Source organism: Tripterygium wilfordii, chromosome 9 (genome assembly GCF_013401445.1).
Source record: "Tripterygium wilfordii isolate XIE 37 chromosome 9, ASM1340144v1, whole genome shotgun sequence".
Classification (NCBI taxonomy): Eukaryota; Viridiplantae; Streptophyta; class Magnoliopsida; order Celastrales; family Celastraceae; genus Tripterygium; species Tripterygium wilfordii.
This window is the reverse complement of record NC_052240.1, coordinates 12,520,552-12,543,681: the sequence shown is the minus strand read 5'-3', so window position 1 is coordinate 12,543,681 and position 23,130 is coordinate 12,520,552. Positions and strand designations below refer to the sequence as shown.

Here is a 23,130-nt window from a genome sequence, read left to right as displayed (position 1 = left end):
TAGACAATCACTAAACTAGTTATTTGATTATCTTTTTTAACGGAAGAACATTCGAATCCTGATCACATACATATCATCTTTATCATTCCAATTGTATATCCCAATAAGGTCATTTCCGAATAAACCATTAATGGTATTCTCATCTTACTTTTAACAAATTTTAACAAATTACTGATACTACTTTTTTTTTGTTACAAATCTACAATAGTATTTCAGTTGGTGTATATCACAAAATATTTGGTCAAAACTATGCTCAATCAAACCGTATCTACTCATGTATATACTAGATACTAAATTTTATTCAAGAGCACAATCAAAATGTAAAAGACCTAATGACAAACTATAAGTATAAGTTGGTGGAGATTTGGACGGGAATTCTAATTACATTTTGATTGCATCAATTGTGTAAGAAGAAAGAAAGGGTAGATAATTCCTTATTAATGGACGCCCAGTATGTAAACAGCGGATGAATGCCACTGCCAACATATTTTGAACCATCTGTCCAGCAATTCTCATCTGTTAAAAACTCGATTCACAAATCCGCGCAAAGAGCTTCCCATTCCTGCACCCACAGTTTCTGCCAGATACTTGGCCTGCAACAGAAACTTCTGTCAATGCTCAACCCATTTCTAGAAGGCCCCCCGTAGTTAATGAAATCAACCAAAAGCAGATATGTAAGGAAAATTTTGAGAAATTACCTCTTGGATAGTCTTTTTCAGATCAAAAGCATCTTTCACTCGATCGTCCAAGAATGCCCATGTATCACGAAAATCTGTCAGAAAATGGCTATTATTGGGGATAAATGTTCACATAAAGGAAAGACCCTCTATCTTCATCAAGAATTTGTTTTCGAGACGTGCATAAGAAACAGAGCGAATCAACCAGAAAGAAGAGAGACAACACATTGTTTCTCCTTCCTGGCGGAATTCTTCACAATTCCTAATATTTTCATGCAATAAGCATTACAGAAATCATTGCATGATGGGCAGATGTGAACGGCCTGATTTACATTAAATTCAATAAAAAAAAAAGATGATGATCATTCAAGATAACATTTGCAACATTCCCAACGCTACTGAAATGAGAGTAGCTTTGACAATGATGACGGAAAAGTAACAAAAAAGGGCATCAAAGAACAAAACCCACAATAACAAAAGCAAATCCAAGTTATGAGGGAGCGAAAGAAGTAAACATAACAAACCTGGGGAAATATCTGTGAGCATGTAGATCTCAGTGATCGAGTATATTCCTCCAAGTACAGTGCGCTTCACATACCAATCCATGTCAGAGGCCTCATCACCAACAGCATGCCATATCTCATCCAGCAACATTGCACGCTGCTTAAAACTTGTTGGAATGTTTGGTGGCTGTGCCTGTGAAGGAATTCAGAGAACAGTATGCTAAGAATTGCAGCTCTAGCTATGTCAGCATTTTAACAAGAAAAAGGGCAATCACAAAAATTACTTGAATGCTAAGGGCTTGCGGCCACTTCGATATGTAAGGTGTTTGCATTTCCAAACGGATCCTCACAAGCTTGGAGATGCGCTGACTAGGCATCAAACTCCGTAGATCCTCTCCTGAGTCAATTCTATCGATAAGCCTTTGCAAGCAGTCATCCATGAAAAACTGAAAAGGGAAAATAATCAACATAAATCATCATCAAAGTAACTAGATGTGTTTTTGGCCTAAACCAAACACATGCACGGAGACAAGGAAACCTTTTCCAACCCATGCACCTAAAAGCTAAATATTCGAGGCTTGATGTAATAGAAGAAGATAAAAAACATGATCACACAGATTTAAACCTAGACATAGCAAAACAAAATAGATCCCTTTCAGTTAATAGAAGCAGAAAATTTTCTTTCCATTTGTCTCAAAGACACAACAGAGCCTTTTTACCATGGAAATATCATATTCTCAACCTATTCTTTTCCAGCTTTCACTACCCTAGTTGCTACCTATACATCTAACAGTTGAAGTAAAGTTATGCACTCCTGATAAACCATTCCAAATGTTTATCGGACCAGCGATCAGAAAAAGTTAGATAAACTTCAGGTTTAATGGCCTAAAATTCCAAACCTAGTATCCAGCCTCTCCCCTTAAGGTATTGAAGATTTGATACACATAATTTCCAAAGAAGACCAGACTTACAATCTCACAGTAATCAAAAAAATATTAAATATACATACATATTGCTGCAAATTCATACTTCTTTTATTCAAATAAGTCTTTACATAATTGATAAATATTCAAATCCAATGCACAAGGCTTGAGAGTTGAGCCATAATTGCAAGATCTAGGGGGTGCACATGCGCACAGCCTCATGCTCATGTTGCAAAGTGACCATTCCAGTGTTTTGAAGTTTGAACCGATAAACCTAAGTTGCAATGGAAAAACTTCCAACTATACCAATTACCAAGGCTCGTCTTCATTCCTTTTATATATGTTATAAGAAATATAAATTAAAGACAATTAGCAGTAATTTCGATATGGATCCTTCAGATTTACAACAGTTCTGTAATAAGATACTTACACAAATGAAGCTCCAGCAAATTACTCATAAGAGCTACTTCAGAAGGAAAAAAGATAATAACAGTGATGACATTGGATGCAACAAAGATTACCCATTCACAACCTGTCTACCAAATTGAAGACACAAGATGGGCAGGGGAATTAGCATTACAGTAGAAGACAAGTTATACCTCAACTAGAGCAGCTTCTTTCCTTGGAAAAGTGCCAACAATAGCAGGTGACACACCAATATCTCTCGAGCCAGAAATCATGGCCTCTTGAGTCCATCCCAATACTATCTGCATCAATAAATTAAAAGAACCACATTAAACGCAAAGTTCTATAAGTTTACCAACAAACACCTAGACACGGTAATCCAGCACCATCCCTACTTAACCAAAATTTATGAAAGTTGGTTATCCAATTAACAAAAGGTTTGCCAAAATGAGAAGCGCAATAGAGAACTGACCACGTGAGGGAGGGAAGCTTGAAGCACGCGTGCTTGCTCATCCTGGTACTCGACTCTCGGTCTCTGCCTCTGGTAGCGACGAGCTCCCGCTCCCTCGGCCGTCGATGATGCCGACGATGAAGTTGACGAAGATGTTGTAGAATCTGCGTCATTAGGGTTATCCACGGGCGGAAAGGGGATTTGATCTTCATTATGGCTTTGATTATAGAATGACTGAGGATTCGTAGAAGTGGAAAAGCGAGAAACGCCTCCAATCAAAGTCTCGGCATACGGGCATCGAAGTCGTCCATTGCTAGAGTTACGCAAGGTTGCAACTGACAAGAGACGCTTCGCGGCCGTTCTGTACATGGTCCGGTCGAAGAGATCGAACTACGGTGGGAAGAAGGAATCGGCTTGATATATTTCTGCTTGGAGGAGAGAACGTAATTTTGGTTCCACGTAGGGTTCCATAACGCATCCACGTGGCATTGTCGCTGCCGCAGACAAACATTTCCGCCAAGTGTTCGGGTCAGCCTGACCAAGTAAAACGATGACGTTTCATGGGCATCGAAAACTTTTTTTATCTTCAATTCTTCAAAAATTTAGAAATTTAGACACAAATTTGCCCTCAAATTGGTAGATTGTATTTGAAAACTAGTTTCAGACAGGAAACATGAGTTATGAAGAGATGTTCCAGGAGATATGGCAAATGCAGTGGCTTAAGGTGGTGTAACAAACTTTTTAATTGTAAATTCCCAGAACAGCAAAAACTATGGTAAGAACTAGCTCCTTACTCCTTAGCTGCATGCAAGGTGCCTATCGATCTTTCATTTAGATTGAAGCGGGTAAAACACAGATAGAAGGAAAGAACAAACTTTGTTTTCATGGGTGCTTGCCATATACAATTTCTAAGCTAATCCATAAGGAAATCAACCAGGTTACAGAGTTCTGTTAATCTGTCACCACATCAATGATGGATCTCTCTCCAAACCAGCTCGAATCCTCAACGTCAATGCGAAGTGAAGGCCTGCAAGAATGAATTATATGCAAGTTTTAGTTACATGTCTGATAGTTGAATATGATCATAGGATAAAGTCGGAGAATTACTGAAAATATGTTGCAGTGACCAGGATCTGCAATGTGTGCCTGCAAGTTTTCGAGGGGGCTTTGGCCAGTGTAAATATGTTGAAACCAGAAGCCAACAAATGCTAGCATAGCAAGACGTCCATTTTTAATCTCCTTCGTCCTCAATACCATTACTGGTTCTGGAGACCCCATTCCCCACATCAATGGATCAAACCATAAGCCCCCTGGATATCCAACATCTGTTTTCGGGTTTGTTATATGTGGAAGCTTAGGCTCAATGTCAACGCACCCCGGATTAAGCATATCAGCCCATCTCCTGCCCTCGACCCATCCCATCAGGCCTAATTGAACGACAAACAAAGTTGTAGGATCTGCAAAGTATTCACGAGCACCCGCATCGAACCAGTTGTAGTTCTCGATAAAGCCTAAGTTTTCAAGCCATTCTGGTACAAGAATTCCAGCTATGGCAAGCATTGCCCACCTGGCATGCATTAGTTCAGCTTGTGCAAACCATTTAAGCGACTCTGGATCAGATCCTGAAATAAAGTTCAATTTACTTGCTATTTCTATAACCAACAAGATTGTACAAGACTACAAAACCATTCCTATTCTATGACTCCTGGAAATTGCCTGAATGAATTTTTGTTATCTAAAAATAACATTTGTTCAAGAAACAATATGCAATAAAGATGTACCTAATCCAAGTGGGTCAAAGCCAAAGTCTCCGGGAAGGCTGCAGTAAATACAAACGAAGAAGTCATCTTCTGAAGATACAAAGGAGCTTTCTCACCTCTCGCTAAGATTAATCAAAAATTCAAAAAAAGAGAAATAGAGTCCGAGATATGGCTTCCCCATAAAATTCATGCTAACAGCAAGTTACCATTTAGCAAATGTCATACTATATAATGGTTGATGGAGGAGTCTTGGATAATTCTGTACATTTTGAGCACCATGGTAATTTAGGGTAAACATTAGGCAAGCAACTCATCAAACTATTCTTAAAGAGAAAATGTTCTTCTTTGAAGAAATATAAAGGAAAAATATAGCTGTGAATGTGATTAGCATGATTAGAAGATGTTACAGTGGCTTTCAAATGGTAGAGCACAGCATTGCATTTCCCTATTGTACTTCTCTAATTAGGACTGAATATGGATAATCTCAATCAGAACAAATTGATTATAACGAATTACGTAGCAACTGATGCTTGCACCTAAGATGTTCGATAAAATTACAAAGAGGGAGAAGGAAAAAAGAGTTACCTGCCATCAAGCCACGGAGGAGGCGAACTGCCAGGGAACCACAACGGCCTATCTGCAGGAAGCGGTTCGCAAACACTTGACACCCCTTTTGTTGCCTTCACTCGTGTTTTCCCTACTGAGCATGTTATGGTCTTCAATGGGAAAGATTTCTGAGATACATCCCTGTTTTTCAAAAAGAAAACCCATTTCAGATTGAAAGAAGGATGCAATTAACTTCACCAAATATTGCTTAGCCTGTAAGAGATTTATATGACCTGATTGTAAAGCTTGACAGTGACGTGGAGGCAATGTTTAGAGCCATGGATGACAAACTCTCAGTGTTTCGAACTGGTGGCTTCCTTATTTTATTTGCGGCTTATCCTTTCAATGTTTTGAGGAGATGATTCAGTCATTCAGTTCGGGTTGTGTTGTGTTGTGTTGTTTGGCGTCAGACACTGCGTCGCCAATGATATGTTAACACGTGTTACAGATAGTGCACGAGACTGGGTTGGATTAACAGCTAGCCTGCCTGATCTGGAGCTGAGCCCACCCCTACAACTCTCCCTTGGGCCCAAAAACGCCAAAGGCCCAAAAGTTCGTCAAAAATTCAAAAATCAAAATGACCGGCTTTTTTTTTCTAATGAATCAAATACACGGCCGTAGATTATACGCTACCGGACTTTTGTTTCCTAATTTTTGCCTTCCCTTTGTATGTTTGGGGAAAAAAATATCCGTTACAGCTTTTATGCCCAAATCATGAATTCTAGTATAAAAAAATCACGATGATGGATCACTGGGATTTCAGCTATGGAGGAAAAGCTAATACAAAGTCCACTTAAGCAGAGAGTTCGAAAAAGAGATCAAGAGCCAAGAAACCCAGAGTAGTTTCTGTGTCAAACAGTCCGAATATCATGGAATCCTAATTTCGTGAAGGAAGATGGGGTGGGGGTGATTGTCGATTTTCTCGTGTTTTCCTAATTTGTTTAGGAGATCCTGGAAAATCCCAAGGAAACGTTCGTTGTGGGGTATAAAACACGGCCACCTCCCAGCAGCCAAACAGACAGCAATGCACACTGTCCATAATGTTTGTTGTGGGTTGTATTCTATTGCGCAACCCCCCGCCTCTAGACATTGGCACTAACCTTTTCAGAACTCCTCTCTTTCTCTCACCACTAACCATTATGTGACCCTCTCTCTGGCGACGATCAACCTTTTCTAGTACTTCAGGTAAATCTAAACTACGACAATGCATCAACTGTTCGGCTTTGGATGTTGCAAGATCCTGTTGCATGTTTTCTATGCGAGTTGATTATGTGATTCTGATTTTTCTTTAGGGCTTTGAATGGATGGTTGATTGCTTTTTTGTTGTTATCCATTCCTTGCTGTGCCTGCCGATTTGTGCGAGTTAGGGTTTTTTGCATCCGAAACTAGGTTTTGATTTAACAATGTCTATTCTGGAGATTGTTACATATGGTGACAGATGAGGTCCATTGATATTTGAGTATGGAATGCTTGCGTTTTGCTATTTCATGCATTGTTGTCCTCAAAACTGTCTTGATTCTAATCTGAGACTATTTATTCAATTTCGCAGATTTTTCATGGAATACCAAGGCTTAGCTCAGTTTGTTCATATGCTAAAGATAAGCTGAAATTCAAGAATTGAGGCACCACTGCACCAGTATTTAAGCATAATGATCCCGAACATGTCTAGTGAACATGCAATTTGTAAGATGTCAGTTTCCATGCTTTGCCCATTCTATATCTGTTTTATGCCTCTCCTTCAGATTTCTGCATTTATTTTATGTGGACTTTGGCGGTAAGGTTGTAGTTGTAGAAGCTTAAATTATGAGAGAGAAAAGTTGTTAGCACCATCAAATCTATGTTTTATTGCTAATGCAAATCTGTAGATAATTCTAATGATTTTTTTTGGGCAGACTACTGTTTAGCAATGACTATGTCAATAATATCATAGAACATGACTACGAATTTGAGGAGGGAGATATAGTCATATAGCTCTCTATTGTGTGTCCTTTCTAAGGTTCTGATATTTATCTCCCTCCCTCTCACTCTCACTCTCTGTCTATGTCTATGTCTATGTCTATGTTTCTGTCTTTCTCTCCCTTTGTATAGGACTCTACGTTTCTTTTGCTGTGGTGCCAGAGCTAGTATTTCTTCTTGTTATTTTTGTGACCTATTGTGAACATTTCCCTAAGTATGCTCTATGTCATTTTTTAACATTTTTTATCCTGTTCAATCTATCTTAATCAGGGCAGTGAGAAAGAGAATTGATTGATGCTCTCTTCTTTCCTTACTACAGGAATCAAAGAAGAAGCTGACTTTATAAATAGGGCAAGCAGGGATTCGATCCTAAGGCAGGAAAGAGAGGGATAGATCTAAGAGGTGCTAGTGGTATTCTGACCTAGGAACTAGAGCAGACCAGACGCAACAATCTTCATCTTCCGTCTGCTAGTATGATAGGAGAAATAGAACTAATAGTATAGGAACTCAAAGCAGAGAAATACTTTATCTTCTTGTGAAGGTTCATGAGGTGAGTTAAAGTTTGTTTTTCTAATGTATGTTGTTAATATGCCATTGAAAAATTTGCCTATTAAACTGTGGTTTTCAGTGGAATCTTGGCTTAAATTTCCGTGCCATTGAGTTTGTGTCCTATGCAAATGCAGTATGAGTTCAGTGATATGATTATTACTCGATAGTAGAGTTTAAATGGTATTTATAATATTCTGTAATGTGTTTTCTTTTTTAGTGGAAGCAGTGACTTTGAAACTTTTTCAAATACTTTTTCTTGATGAGAATATTAGCTAACCATCATTCCATCTTGTTAACTTAATTGCTAGATTAAACCTTCAAATGTAGGCATGAATAGTAATCTTAATGCTTTAATTCTTTTTGACTTGTTACACTTTAGAAATTTTTGTCCTATTTCTTCATTAATACTAAGAGATTGTGCATAGCATGTTTATTCAGAGATTGTACGTGTATGTTTATTCTAAAACTTTTGGGGGGGGGGGGGGTCATCTGAGTGTTAGAACCCTTTTATTTAGATTCCTTTTTTTAATGTGTTTGAGTTTTGCCGTTATTTTAAACATTGCTGGCTTCCTATTTACTTGATGCCATTAGTGAGTTAACTCTGTTGCAACCAATTTGAATTCTCTCAACCCTGTGCTGCGTTTGAGCCCTCAATTACTACTCGTTGCATTTGTTTAGTGGACAGTGTTAGATTCAGCTGCATGGTGTTCGTTATGATCGTATGAGAGGAGTTTAGAACACCTTGAAGTCCCTATTAAATATGCCAATGTTGTGACGTGTTTGTTATAAGCTATTACTCCTATTAGTTTCTTTTCAGTACATTAAGTTGTGGCAGGGTTTCTCATCACTCACTTGAAGTACCCTTCTGTGACTGCAGAATGGTACCCTTACGTGACTGCAGAATGTGGTTGTTTCATTTCCCCTTGAATACTGCGCCTTCTAAATTCGCTTGCCACGGGGAAAAGATGACACAGATAGCAATATGGGCATTAACTCTGAACATCTATAATTCTTTTGCAACCTTGAAGATGATAGGATATAGAATGCATATTTAGTATTCTGCAAGTATATCCCTTTGTGTATGCAGTTAACGATGATATGTTATCAAAGTATTTCTTGGACTTGGTCCGTACCCTAAAAGACCATTGCGCTCGTCTCAATGAACTTGTTCATGCAACATAGTATGCTTCATATTTTAATTATAGAAATATATTTCCTTACCGGAAGGTAGTAGTTGTATACTTAAAAGCAATGAACACGGAACTGGTCTGCTTGTTGCAGGGAGGCATGTACTGATGAAAGAATAAAGCAATTGCCTGTGGAAACTGAAAAACTTCTAGATGATCTGTATTATTTTATCGATGTGATTTCTATTAGTGAGGCTTGGTTGAGTGGACTGGTTACTGAATATCTTCCTAATTTGTTCGTCTTCCTCTACTGCTCTCACTACTCATGCTAAGGCAGAGTAATGTAAGATCTATTCTTCCTGGTATCCTTTTTTTTTCATTGTAAATGAGCTAAATAAGAATGTATTTTCTTATTGTTGGTTTAGATTTGTAAGGCTTTGTCATTGACCATGTGTTTGAGAAATTCCTAGAAATAACATGGTTTTATGCTTGTTAGAAGTAGGGTCCTGGGTTTTGTCAAGAATGATGAATATATGTTTTCTTTTTAGCTTAAAACTAGTGTACTTAGAAGCATTCACCATACAGTTTGATGAGATCATCCACTAGGAATCACATATGCAGGGAATCATTTGACCCTTCTTTTTTTTTGGTAAGGAATCATTTGACCCATGCTTTCCCTACAATTCACTGTAGAGCTACAGGAATCTTGATGACTCATATATGTGGAATATGCATGGTCCATGTAGGTCTTGCATGTCTGGAGGGTGAGATTCTAGATTGCTTGAAATACAATTAGTCATTGCAGGCAACAAAGTCCGAGAGTCACTGGGGCTGTGCTTATGGAACTGAGTAGTTTAAGTGTAGTTATGGACTTTTTTGAGCGGAAAAGTCATAATAAAATCTTGTGACGTAAAATGGACTTGCAGTTCAGTTGTTTATTCAACACTATTAGTGTCTTACCTCTTCTGCCGCTTTAGCTTGTTACTGATTAGTGGTTCCAATTTTTAAGTATGGTGGTGGTTTTATTCTTGATGTGGGATTAAGTTTTTTTTAACCTTGAAGATTTTATGAGCCTTTCCCTTTTTGTGTTCTCCAAACCAGATACGTATTTGATTGTAGGAAAACAATGTATATTTGTTAAAATATGGATAGTTTTCACTGGACTCATTTATGAATAAGTTTATGATTCACTTCAATCAAGAATTTTTATACAACCTTTTGTTTTTGTTTCAGAGGTCAAGGTCTATCTGCAATTACTTCCTTTTACATACTTAATTGTCTTCTTCAGGTTGTTGGTTGTAAAAGCTTGATTAATGCTGTTACTGGTGGTATATTATATCCCTACAAGAAATTAAGGTTGGGAGATGCTACTGAAGGGGGAAAGTTTGGCAGCACTAATGTTTCTAATTATCTTCTGAACTGTTTCAATGATTTACAGGAATTGGTTCATAATGGTTCTGACTTCTGAGTTTGAAGAGACAGAAAAACTTGATGCAGATCATATGCTTATCATCAACTTACCAAAAAAGAGTATGTATCGTGGAATTCTCAATTTAAAAACTGCCACGAGGAAAATCATATACATACGGAAAGGTTAGTATGATATTCTTCTTGATCTCAGATATGTGTCCTTTAACTTACTGACCGCTTACATATATAGCTACTTTTTTTTACTTATTATATTAGATTACTTGTTAAACTACTGAGTCTTGATATGGTTTATGAGTCATCTTGGGTAGATTTTCTGCCGTTGCCTTTTTTGTTTGAAATTGTGGAGATAGGACTGCCTGAGTTTTAATATGAGAAATTCCTGCAGGAACTTTTGAATCAGCAAATGGACAACTGTAATTTAAACTTGAATCCTGAAATCTATAATGTCGGTGCCTTGTTTAGCTGAGTTACTGTGATATCTATACATGGTATTTTACATTTACTTTATTTAACTTGCATTGATGCTTGGATATGATGGATGCTAAATTGCATTTCAAACAGGGGAATCTGATTAGTGAAAGAGACTAGGGACTTATTAGACTCCTCTTGGTATTGATGAATGATGTATGCATTGAGCTTCCAAAATTGTGGATTCTGCAAATGTATATGCTAACCTAAAAAATATTGGCAACACTTTTTCCTGGAGCAAAGTGAGCCTTTGCTGTACACTTGGCTTAGAATTTCAAAACTGAAAAAGATTTAATGAATGGTGGGAGAGGACTTTGGAATGGAGAAAAAGTGAGAAGCACTAAATGGGCAGGTCCGTTTAAATTTTGTGTTTTTCATGAAATACACTGACTTTTGGAAACAACATCTATTTCCTGGAACCTTTATTGTACAATTCGCTTGGAATATCAAAACTGAAAAAGAATGGATGAACAATGAGAGAGGACTTTGGCATGGGGAAATAGTGAGAAGCACTCAATGGCAGGTCTGTTTATATTTTGTGCTTTTCATGAAATACACTAACTTGTGGAAACAACTTCTCTTTCCTAGAGCCTTTGCTGTACACTTGGATTGGAATTTCAAAACTGAAAAAGAATGAATGAACAGTGAGGGAGGATTTTGGCATGGGGAAAAAGTGAGAAGCACTCAATTGATAGGTCCGTTTAAATTTTGTGCTTTTCACGAAATTCACTAACTTGGGAAAACAGCAACTATTTCCCTAAGCCTTTGTTGTACACTTTTGGCTTGAAATTTCAAAATTGAAAAGTCATAAAAGTGAGAAGCACTCCACTGACAAGTCCGTTTAAATTTTGTGCTTTTCATAATAGTCACTAACCTCGGTAAACAACTTCTATTTCCCGAAGCCTTTGCTGTACACTTGGCTTGGAATTTCAAAAGTGAAAAAGAATGAATGAACGGTGAGAGACAATTTTGGCTTGGGGAAAAAGTAAGAAGCACTCAATGGGCAGGTTCGTTTAAATTTTGTGCTTTTCACTAAATACACTAACCTGTCGAAAAAACTCGTATTTCTTGGAGGCTTTGTTGTACACTTGGCTTGGAATTTGAAAACTGATAAAGAATGAATGGACGGTGAGAGGATTTTGGTATGAGGAAAATTTGAGAAGCACTCAATTGACAGGTCTGTTTAAATTTTGTGTTTTTCATGAAATTCACTAACCTGGGAAAACAACTTCTATTTTGAAGTCTTTGTTGTACACTTTTTGCTTGAAATTTCAAAATTGAAAAAGCACAAAAGTGAGAAGCACTCAATTGGCAGGTCCGTTTAAATTTGTGCTTTTCAATTCACTAACTTGGGAAAACAACTTTTATTTCCCGGAGCCTTTGTTGTACACTTGGTTTGGAATTTCAAAAATGAAAAAGAATGAATGAACGGAGAGATTAATTTGGCATGGGGAAAAAGTGAGCACTCAATAGGTAGGTTCGTTTAAATTTTGTGCTTTTCATGAAATACACCAACTTTAGGAAACGTCTATTTCCTGGAGCCTTTATTGTACAATTCGCTTGGAATTTCAAAACTGAAAAAGAATGAATAAACAATCAGAGAAGACTTTGGAATGAGGAAAAAGTGAGAAGCACTCAATGGACAAGTCCGTTTATATTTTGTGTTTTTCATAAAATACACTAACTTGTGGAAACAAATTCTATTTCCTGGAGTCTTTGTTGTATACTTGGCTTGGAATTTCGAAACTGAAAAGGAAGTAATGGATGGTGAGAGTGGATTTTGGCATGGGAAAAAAGCGAGAAGCACTCAATTGACAGGTCGGTTTAAATTTTGTGCTTTTCATTAAATTCACTAACCTAAGAAAATAACTTCTATTTCCTGAAGCCTTTATTGAACACTTTTGGCTTGAAATTTGAAAATTGAAGAGGCACAAAAGTGAGAAGCACTTAATTGACAGGTCCGTTTATATTTTGTGCTTTTCATGAAATTCACTAACATGGGAAAACAACTTCTATTTCCTGAAGCCTTTGTTGTTCTTTTGGCTTGAAATTTCAAAACTGAAAAGGAATGAATGAATGGTGAGAGAGGATTTTGGCATGGGAAAAAAGTGAGAAGCACTCAATGGGCAGGTCTGTTTAAATTTTGTGCTTTTCATGACATTTGATGTCAAATGTCATAGCTGGTCAGGCAACAGAGAGAACTACAGATTTATGTTTTTGATTTCTTGAAATCATAGAGATATTGGTGGGGAAAAAATGGAGAAAACTATAGAACTCTGAAGAGAAGGGAAAACATTGGGGGGGGGGCACTTGACGGACCATTTATGGGAGAAATCACCCAATTTATCAGTGCCAAGGTCTGTTGTTTCTGTGAGCAAGGCTTGTGGTTGAGTGACTGAAGGTGATGATTTTGATATCATTATAAAGCACCATACCATAGCAGAGATGGAGAGAATTACGCTTCCCTAGTATTCTCTTTCTTGCTCATCTCAACCACTAACCCAACCTGATGGATTTCTCCATATTGTAAATGCTGATTAATCTTTGTATACTCTTGTCCCACCAAAAGATTTATTCTTTTACCTCTACAATGTCGAAAATTGTGAAAGATTAACTTTAACCTTGTCCTTTCTCTAACCATCCAATGCATGTTGAAAGAAACAACAATGCCTTTGCCCAACTATTTTCACTTTACTAAAATCAACAGGTATGCTTGCTGTAAACCTTCTAAAGTTTTTATTTTTTCTCTCATTGACAGGATTCACATGAACAGTCCCTTTATTATTGTCTTAAAGAAAACTTGATGGATGCTGGTTTGATTATATCCTCGATACTTTGAAAAATGAATGTACAAGCTGTGGAACAGTTATGGATTTATTTTGTTGAATCTGATGATGGTATTGAAGATGGTAGTACTTTAGCAGCTGCTTTAATGTACCCCATCACAAAGAGAACAAGGAAACCACAGTAAGTTTTCATTGGATACTCCAGGTAGGACAATTTCATATTCAGCTTGGTTCCTATTATCATATATCTTTTATGTTGTGTACAGCTCTCGAGGAGTCATCCCAATCCAAAGATCATCTTTTTGTTCTAGAAATTGCTGTCTGTCAATGAACTCCTAATGGTATAGCACATTATGGTGGTAATCACTAACTAGTATCAACTTTGATTTTATCGCTCATTCTATGGTTGATTCTGAATATTTTGGCATCGATTTCTTTTAATTCCGTAATCATTTGTTCATTGGCAAATTCCCGAAGATAAGACTTCTTCTTTGGTGCTTGGCAAAGGATGGTTTACATAGTGAAGGTTCTATATTGATTCCTTTCAAGCCTTAAAAAAGATAGCTTAATAAATTTCTTGTTGGCTAAGTTGCGGTGAAATTTTTTGTGGTTGCAAGATCTTTATTTGGAATTGATATTGGTTGCTTTTTTTTCTCTCTCTCTCTAATGTCAATCTGAGGCTTCCAATATGAAGCAGTTGTGCACTGACTGTTTGCTGGATGTCTATGAATTCTAGGTCGTCTTTAACAGCAAAGAGAGAGAAAAAAGATAGGAAGTCAATTGGTGTTACAGATGACTGACCGACTTCCTTCTTTGCTTTCAATCGGTGTGATATTTGATCAAACTCGTAGGTTGGTCTGTACATATGCATATATGTGAGACTGGGATCTCTAATAGTTGAACCCATGTGTGTTACAGATGATTGACCAACTTCCTTCTTTGCTTTCAATTCCTCTTGAATTTTTGTATTGTTTTCAATGTTTTAAATACTTGTGACATTCACATAGAAATACATTGTTTGTCTAACATTGTCCGTGATATATTATTCTTTTATTTTTCAGTTGGTTGCTGAGATGACGGAGGACAAGAGACTCCTGCTACTGCCAATCAGACTACTTGAGATTATAATATTTAACGAAATATTGAAAGCATTCGTGTCAAAGGTATCAGGGCTATGTTAGGGTCGAACCATTTTACTTCCCAGATTTCTTTGAAAATCCTTGATGCTTGAGAACGAAACTTGTGGTTGAGTTCTACTGGAATGATACATGGAGAGGTCTCTCTTGTCATAATTTGACATTTTTGTATAGTTGTTGACAATCTGAAATTCAGGTTTGAGAAGTAGAGCCAGAAAAAGATGACTCATTGTTGAGGGCAGAGATGCTTTGCGAGTAAGTAGACAAAACTAGAAGCACTTGAGTTTGACGTTGTTTATAATTATCCCATTTTGTTTACTGTAAGAATAAATTAAGTTTTTTTTTTATTTATAGGGGAGTCAGGCAACAAAATCTACAACAGTACAGGGAAACACCAGACATCTTATAACCACCAATTTATCTTATTATCATCCTTTTCAAGTTGGGCATATTAACATGGTCTTCCAGGTACAAAAACCTAGACTCTAATCTTTCATTGCTTTCTCCCACATGGTTACATATAGGCTATAGAAGCTATTTTCAAACTTAAAAATGAGCGGCCGGCCCTTTTGAGTAGATAATGCCATATTTTACTTTTAATATTGCTTTATGAGAGTGCTTTACTTTGATCAAAAGAAATAACAAAAACTGAATATTGTGTGAGGGTTTGAATTAATGCATTATGTATGTAATTCCCATGAAGAATTAAAGGGTCTGTGATATTGAAAGAAGAGAGAAGCTATATCACCAAAATTCCCATGAAGAATTAATGTTACCCCAAAATTAGTTCATTTTGTATTAATACGTTAAAATTGACTTGTGGTAACCGATATCTGTATGTGGTTTTTGGTTAGGACATTGTTCTTTTTATTATTTAAAATTTTAGTTATCATTTCAAAGAAATAAATGGTAGAAAAATATTTTCAAATGCCTCTACAATTATTAATCAACTGGAAAAGATATTCACAGTATTAGTTATAGCTTATGAATAATAAATACATAAAAAAATAAGAAGAATAATAATAAAAGAATAAGAAAGAAAATTAATAGAGCAAGTATGTAGAGGTAATGGGTTTGTTTGGTAAAGCGTATATGCTAATTTATAAGTTAGCATAGACCTTTTTACCAAACATATCATATACACTCGAAAAAATATAAGTTCTACCAACGAGTTTGTTCTGAGAATACGCGAACCTATGGTAAAATTATCAAATATAAGCCAAGTTATAAAAGTATTACCAAACACACGACATCTTATAAGCTTATAAACTACCAAACAACCCCCCTCCTCCCCCTGTTTCAAATCATGTCATTCCTGTAAGCAAAACGTTCCCTGTATTTTATGGTTCTTTATTTTTGTTTTGTTCTTTTATTATGATTGTTATATTATTTTGTGTGTGTTTACTTCTCATAGCATGTGATTGTTGGAATGGGAGGAATTAGTGTATAGGGTTTAGATTTTGGGGCTTAATTTTTAGTCTTTAAGGTTTAGTCCAGAATCAAATATTTATATTACATTATGAACAACAAAAATACTCAATCTCATATTTTAATTCATGATTTAGCATAGTTTTGGAGTAGAATTGAAACCGGAATTGGAGTATCCTATCCCGTGATTGTTATATTATTTTTCTGTGGGCGTTTAGTTCTCATAGGCTGTGCTTATATGACATTTTTCTTTTCTTTTCCAAAAAGCCATTTGCAGATTTTATTTTTTTTTCTGAAGTAGTATTATATTTCAAAAGGTCACTTTACAATGACGGTAACAACATTTCCATTAAAAAAAAACATAACATGTTATTTCATTAATTCATTTAAATTTATTGATTTCGGTTTTTTAATATATTTAAGATTAGGATAGATTTTACATTTCAGTATATATCAATATCATTAATTGTACTTCTAAATATTGATTTTTTTATTTTTGATATACACATGTAATTTAAAAAGATATCTAACATAAAACGGATAGCATATAGGATATATATCATATTAAATAGAATGAATATTGAATAAAGGTCTATTTATGAAATTAAATTCTCGAATCGAAAAGCCATGTACATTCTCATAAGATATTAATTATAGTCTATATGATAATCTCAATTTAAAATTATATTCAAAAGAAGATAAATAAATAAAAATGAAAATTATCTAAGAAAATTATGAATAAGAAGAAATATAAAAAAAATAACACAACGTTGTTAGTGGTTTTTTTTTATTGTCGTCGTTATCTTGACATTAAAAAACTTGAAGAAACCAATTGCCTTGCAGATACTGGTTAAGGAATATATCTATATAAATATATAGATAAGTGAATTTAGAGGAAAAATAAAAGATATTTCTGTATATTTATCTTCTTTTAGATATTATTTCTTATTTGCGCTTTTATTTTTGTTTCATTTTAAATTTTCACAATATTTTTATCGTTTTTGTTATTTATCTTCTTTTGGAGGTAATTTTAATTTGACATTATCATATAGATTGTAATTAATATTTTTTATTTATTAGATTAGATCACATAATTATTAATATTTATGCGGAAGCATTACTTGTCCATAATCTAGGTGGTTATAATGGCAATGCACGAATCCAATCTTTGTTTGTTTAAATTAGACAGCTAATTTTGTCGTGGCTACACATCACCGAATTAACTTAATTTGTTTAAATAACCATCGCCTTATCTTATCCAATCTACCCTACCCTACTCTAGCGCCATAATTAGTCCCACTATATATATATATATATATATAATTTTCTCACATGTTCTTAGAGCATCCACAATGGTGCTACTTGTGCACACACTCCAAATTTCACTAAATTATATTCTCTCTCTTCTCATTTCTCTTAGGTGGCACAATTTAATTGGGTGATTGGGTCCCACAATCTATACTATTCATCAACACTCCATACATTCCAACACTCTATATTCATTTTCTTTATTTTCTCTCTCTTCTTTTTCATCATCTCTCTTATTTTTCATCACCTCTCTCTTCCTTTTTATCTTCTCTCTCTCTTTCCATCATCTCTCTCTTACTTTTCATCACATCTCTCTTCCTTTTTCATCACCTCTCTCTTCACTATTCATCAATTATCATACACTTCAAAGATCAAGTATGAACTAATTTTTCAAGTGTCATTTTTTATCACAAGTGTGCATGTAGTGCTTAACTTATCAAGAAAGTATCATCTCAAGTACCCATTGTGAACATCTAGCGCTTAATTTATCAAGAAAGTATCATTTCAAGCACTTCAAAATCATCCCATTGTGGATGCTCTTACAACAACTATTATTATTACTATTAATTACTCCTATATATAATCAATCAAATTTTACGTTAGGATTTCCAATCAATCACACACTTTTGCGTTGTTTTGGCACAGTCGTACACATTGCATCACATGCGACAGATCCAAGTCCACGTGTTATACTGGTATGACAAAAATCTACGTCAGCATTCTCCATTACATTCATGGCAGATTAAAAAAAGCTACAAAACCAGCACGTTTAATTTTATTCTCTACAATTTGAACCACTACAGTTTAAACAATTGCTCCAGCTCCACTACTAATAGAACAAATCAAAGAATATAAGACGATGAATGGGCCATACCAAAAAAAAAAATTGGCTCCATTCATACATACAAAAAATTGCCCATTATACGTGAAGTCAGTAGCTCCGAAGCTTAAAAATGTCCGGATTTGCTGACCCGTTTTAGAAGTTCCAAAGAAATGAATCTTGACCTAAATATTGGTCCTGATTCTCGTCCTCATAATCAAGTGTAGGCATTGTTGGTGCAAGAAAACTGTCATTAAAATCGGTCAATTCAGGTAATAAACCGTAATCTATAGGGTAATTACCCGAACCCATATTTGTAAATAGGTCCGGAAACGTCCCGTCCAAATTAGTTTCATTATCCAATTGGACTGTCCCATCCGAAACTGAAGTAGAAGGCGAGTACTCCATTTGCAATTTGGGTACGGACCGATCTATAGAATGACCCGAGTGGCTTCTCGGTTGGTCCGGCTCTGCATTTGCGAACCTAGACGCCACCAATTGAATCTCGGGCGGACTCATCGACCTACCACCGGGAATATCCGGTGGATTATCGGGGAAATTGAACTTGGCGGAGGGGCCACGTAAGCAAAAGAGTGACGCATCGAAGGCACGTGCCGCCTTCTCCGCCGAATCAAAAGATCCCAACCAAATCCTTTCCCTGCTATTGGGTAGTCTGATTTCGGAAACCCATTTCCCCCATTTTCGCTTCCTGACTCCCGTGAACTTAATATCGCTGCTGCTTCTCTGATCACCTAACTTTTGCTCGGTAGTCGTGGTGTTGTATTTCGCCATAGCAGGAGCCGTTTCAGGTGATGTTTTTGATTTGATTGATTAGATTGAAATTGAATGGTTTTGGTTTTGGTTTGTCTGTGTATTTGAGGGGAATCAAGTGGGGGTGTGGGGAGTACATATACATATATATATATATATATGATGGGAGTGTGTATATATATATATGGGGAGGGTTGTCTTTTTAAGAGGGTGTAGAGTTTCTGACTGTGAAGGGTCAACACGGTAGAGGCGCGTTGAAAGGAAAGGAAAATAGGAATGTACGGAAGGCACAAATAATGTACACGTGGAGTGGTGGGAGGCCACATCAGTTGGATTACGCGGGCTAGAAAAATCGACCACGTGTTTCTTCTAGAATTAAAATATTATTACATTTTGGGATACTAGTTCTTTTTGTTTTTCAAGTGGCACTAGTTGTTAAATATGGGGACCACGTAGTAGATGACCACCTAAACCTCAATATCAACATTCTTCTTTTCGTTTTATGTTCTGAAGTGCGAAAAACGATAAATGGGGATAAGGAATCACTATTTACAAAACCGGGGTACTTGCAGTAGAATAGCCTGCAGTAGGGCTGTGCAAATGAAACCGAAAACCGGATCAAAACCGATAATCGGACCGGTCGGTCCGGTTTGGATCAGTTAGTTGATCGAGTTTGGTCAAACGGTTTCAAAAACCGAAACCAACCGAGTTAAGTCGGTCCGGATATGGTTTGGAATTTTTGTAACCACCGGTTAACCGGACCGGACCGGTATATATAATATATAATATTTAATACTATAATGTCTTTAAATATGGACCATTGAGATATAATATATAATTACTAATGTTATGTACCATTAGATTAAGACATTAAGTGATTAACTATGAAATATTAATATAATATATATCATTCCTTGAGATTTTTTTTGAAACATTTTTATCAATCCTTTAAGATTTGCTTACAAAATAGATATTTTACGAAAAACCATAATCGGACCGAAACCGAACCGGTTAGTCGGTTAACAGTAGTAACGGGTTTTGATGGTTTTGGATTGGTTTTGGTTTCAGAAAATACAAATCCGTAATTTCCGGATTGGTGACGGTTTGGCCTCCACGGTCCGGTTAACCGGACCGTGCACAGCCCTAGCCTGCAGTTTTGTGTCGCTTAAATCATTGTCGTCCAATCTATTTATTAAAAGTATAAAAATAGATTGAGCCCCGTAATGATAAGCACAATCCAACTCTTTTGATTGAAATTGCAGGGTCACTATAGTGACTTCTCGCCCTTTTAACTCCACTATTTACATCGCCTATGTAAATAAGGCTGTAAATGAAAATTAATCAATGTGACATGTTAAATGGATCCCACATTTGTGTTTTTAAACAATGATTATTTCATATGTCAAATAAATTTGAGGGGTAAAATGAGGATCATTTTTTGGGGGTTGTAGCATGACTCTTTGTGAACGACCTTAACAAACTTGATTCTTTTGATCATTTTACTAAACGAATAGAGTTAAGTTTCATAAATTTTTGGTTATCTCCTTTTATTTATGCCTTTTCTTTTATTACTGCATAGAGATGTAATGTGGGTCAACCAAGGCCAACTCGAAAGTGGCATGCGAGTTTCATGGAACGGGACGACCCTCTCATTGAGTTTCGCAAAACCCTACTGAGTTCCCAAGGGGGCAGGCCCCCAGTCAAGTGGGCCTTACCTAGCCGACGGTCGTGGAATCGGTATTTTTTTTATATACCTAGGTGGTATTAACAAATTTCATCTTCGAATTAATAAGAAAAATATAATTGTGATTGTGTGACATGTGAGCGTGCGTGTCTAAAACTAAAAGTTTTATATCAAAGAATGATACGTGATCATGATGAAGGATACAAACTAAAGAGACGCTTTGAAGCAGCCCAAATAGTAATTTTGATTAATCTAACTTTTGAATTGGAGTCAAAATACAACGGTCTCTATACATGTGTGAGGAGTAAAGGTATATATATGTGTGTGTTGACATGATAAGTAGAATATTTATATACCCCAGTGATCAGTTGAGACAACTATTAGACTTTGGAAGGTCCATGGTTGCTTCGAATTCCCACATCAATTAAAGTTGAGACCAACCTCTCATAAGCTCATTGTTTGGACCGTTTGGCGCTTCATTTAATTTGTTATGATCAGTCGCCAGGGTATTATTCTACGCGGATGTGTCTTATTTGACCGAGTGATTAGATTCTGGTTCTGAACACACGTTCCCTTGCGCACGCACTCACTTACGTCACTTGTAAAGCCTCGAGTCATAGTCAAGTCCCTCAACTGTCAACTACCAACAAAAAAAACGACTTTAATTTCACCATTCGGCTGTCTTCTTCTCTGATTTCCATCAATACGCCACGTGTTTCTTTCTTTATTTCTTTCTTTTTTGTAGCAATTTTTTTTATTACTTTGCTTCGTTAAAAGTATAGTTAGGTTTTATTCCAATATTTTGAGTAAATTAGTGGATTGTGAGTTTGACCGTTTGTGGAGTTGTGGTACATTTTTTTTTTACTGTGTTTCTTGTTGAAGAACTACTGTTTCTCATAATATGACGACGATAGTTCGTTATTTTTGAGCTCTAAAATATGAATGCATGCATGAAGCAATAAGGATACATATATATACACGTCCGAGTACGTCTAACCTGTAAGTTGACAGTCCAAATCATCTAGAAGACTATAAAAGACAAACTTTAATCAGTCAAACCCTAAAACTGTTTAAGGAAATGATGTACGAGGTTACGGAAATAGACTCTTGTAATACGAGTTAAGTCAACTTTTGACCATTGAAATATATTTAAAGTTTCACTTTGGTCATTCAAATATCAAATGTTTCAAGTTGGTTATTTAAAGATTTTTTTTTTATACACTTTAACCACTTGGTTAAATGTTGAGGATTCCGAGCAATCAACTAGCTTATGTGGCATTTTAAAAATAAAATAAATCATTTTTTAAAAAAATGTGATTATGTGGAAATTTGTAATAGATATTATTTTTTAAAAAAAAAATTGAAAACTCCAACAACAAAGAGAGAAGCCAAAGAAGACTGAAAATCAGCCCTTATGGCAACCAGAAGGGGGCCCGCCTCTAGCCTTCAGCGGAATAGGCTGTTGAATTTGAGATTGAGGAAGACTACCAACTTCAACTTCTAAACCCAGGATTTGAATCAAAACTATTTGATTTCGAGAGAGAGAGTGCAAACAGAAGAGAGGGAAACTTTGATTACGAGAAGCTACATCGTCTTCAAGAGGAGAGAAGCCACCATCACATAAGCTTTGTGCTGATTCGACAAGGAGGATGACGGGAAGTTCGAGTTCAGACAATTGAAGTTGCGACGATGGAGAACTGGAAGGACAATGCGCGACAGTGAGAGACCTAACCTAAACACAGAGAGTTTATCTTATTTTTTATTAAATTAAACATGAACCGTCAAATATAAATCTTAAGATGTAACGGTCTTAAAAATGAATATGTTATGAGGTGTCATACAATATATATATATATATATATATATATATATATATATATATATATTAATTTATTATTTTCCATTTTGACATTTGGCAGCCACACAAGCAAAATGTAGTTGTTTTTAGTGGTCAGCGCAACATGTCAGCATGTTGATTGACCAAAATACCCATAATCTGCTTGAGTGATCAAATTGTATTAAAAAAAAATTTGAGTAACCAACTTCAAACGTTTGATCTTTGAGTGATTAAAGTGAAAAAAATTTACTTAACCCTGTATAATACTCCATTAGGTAAATAGCCATAAGCAGACAATATTCTCTCACAATTAATTAAGGATCTCTGATTCTCTATCAGACCCACCTCGTGTCCCCATCAGTATTTGACTTTGCAGCACACGAGTCAAAAGTACATATATAACAAAACACAGCGGTAATTACGATATATAATGATGATTATACTGCATTTCTAGACAAAAAAAATTATACTTGCTTGGGAGCAAGAAGAAGGAGAAGAAAACTG

The 23,130-nt window shown here is 36.0% G+C and overlaps 3 protein-coding genes and 1 long non-coding RNA gene across 26 annotated transcripts; 1 reads left to right on the top strand and 3 right to left on the bottom strand.

Moving 5' to 3' along the window:
- Positions 1–253: 253 nt before the first annotated feature.
- LOC120005243 (ubiquinone biosynthesis protein COQ9-B, mitochondrial-like) lies at positions 254–3,404 on the bottom strand. The gene is made up of 6 exons (XM_038854771.1): positions 2,981–3,404; positions 2,703–2,810; positions 1,465–1,626; positions 1,202–1,373; positions 699–772; positions 254–593 (listed from the first exon to the last, which is right to left on the bottom strand). The coding sequence occupies exons 1-6, from the start codon at positions 3,326–3,328 to the stop codon at positions 513–515; spliced, it is 945 nt and encodes a 314-aa protein (XP_038710699.1). The 5' UTR covers positions 3,329–3,404; the 3' UTR covers positions 254–512.
- A 357-nt stretch (positions 3,405–3,761) lies between these two features.
- LOC120006454 (photosystem I chlorophyll a/b-binding protein 6, chloroplastic) lies at positions 3,762–5,696 on the bottom strand. The gene is made up of 5 exons (XM_038856500.1): positions 5,559–5,696; positions 5,305–5,466; positions 4,741–4,778; positions 4,067–4,581; positions 3,762–3,986 (listed from the first exon to the last, which is right to left on the bottom strand). Exons 1-5 carry the CDS (start codon positions 5,603–5,605, stop codon positions 3,969–3,971), a joined length of 780 nt encoding a protein of 259 aa, XP_038712428.1. The 5' UTR covers positions 5,606–5,696; the 3' UTR covers positions 3,762–3,968.
- Positions 5,697–5,978: 282 nt separating this feature from the next.
- On the top strand, positions 5,979–21,695 carry LOC120006481. Of its 23 annotated transcripts, none has more exons than XR_005470013.1 (9): positions 5,979–6,510; positions 6,875–7,015; positions 7,601–7,831; positions 10,396–10,550; positions 11,445–11,551; positions 13,615–14,493; positions 14,704–14,805; positions 14,975–15,033; positions 15,133–15,631. It is a non-coding gene; the product is annotated as an uncharacterized LOC120006481 (long non-coding RNA). The 23 variants fall into 23 exon arrangements; XR_005470011.1 differs by having other exon boundaries at positions 10,396–13,823; positions 13,909–13,983; positions 14,379–14,493; XR_005470014.1 differs by having other exon boundaries at positions 10,396–13,823; positions 13,909–14,001; positions 14,379–14,493.
- Positions 18,213–19,261, bottom strand: LOC120006480 (ethylene-responsive transcription factor ERF017-like). Its single transcript, XM_038856533.1, has one exon. The coding sequence runs from the start codon at positions 19,124–19,126 to the stop codon at positions 18,491–18,493; it is 636 nt and encodes a 211-aa protein (XP_038712461.1). The 5' UTR covers positions 19,127–19,261; the 3' UTR covers positions 18,213–18,490.
- Positions 21,696–23,130: the final 1,435 nt, after the last annotated feature.

Bases quoted from the DNA above. Each gene is read 5' to 3' on its own strand.
- LOC120005243 (XM_038854771.1), bottom strand. From the start codon at position 3,328: ATGTACAGAACGGCCGCGAAGCGTCTCTTGTCAGTTGCAACCTTGCGT. The intron at 1,374-1,464 runs GTAATTTTTGTG...ATTCCTTCACAG, and splicing joins CGCAAGCCCTTAGCATTCAA to GCACAGCCACCAAACATTCC. The intron at 594-698 runs GTAATTTCTCAA...TTTCTGTTGCAG, and splicing joins TGAAAAAGACTATCCAAGAG to GCCAAGTATCTGGCAGAAAC.
- LOC120006454 (XM_038856500.1), bottom strand. From the start codon at position 5,605: ATGGCTCTAAACATTGCCTCCACGTCACTGTCAAGCTTTACAATCAG. The intron at 5,467-5,558 runs GTCATATAAATC...TTTGAAAAACAG, and splicing joins CTGTCAAGCTTTACAATCAG to GGATGTATCTCAGAAATCTT. The intron at 4,779-5,304 runs GTAACTCTTTTT...TATTTACTGCAG, and splicing joins CCTCCGTGGCTTGATGGCAG to CCTTCCCGGAGACTTTGGCT.
- LOC120006480 (XM_038856533.1), bottom strand. From the start codon at position 19,126: ATGGCGAAATACAACACCACGACTACCGAGCAAAAGTTAGGTGATCAG.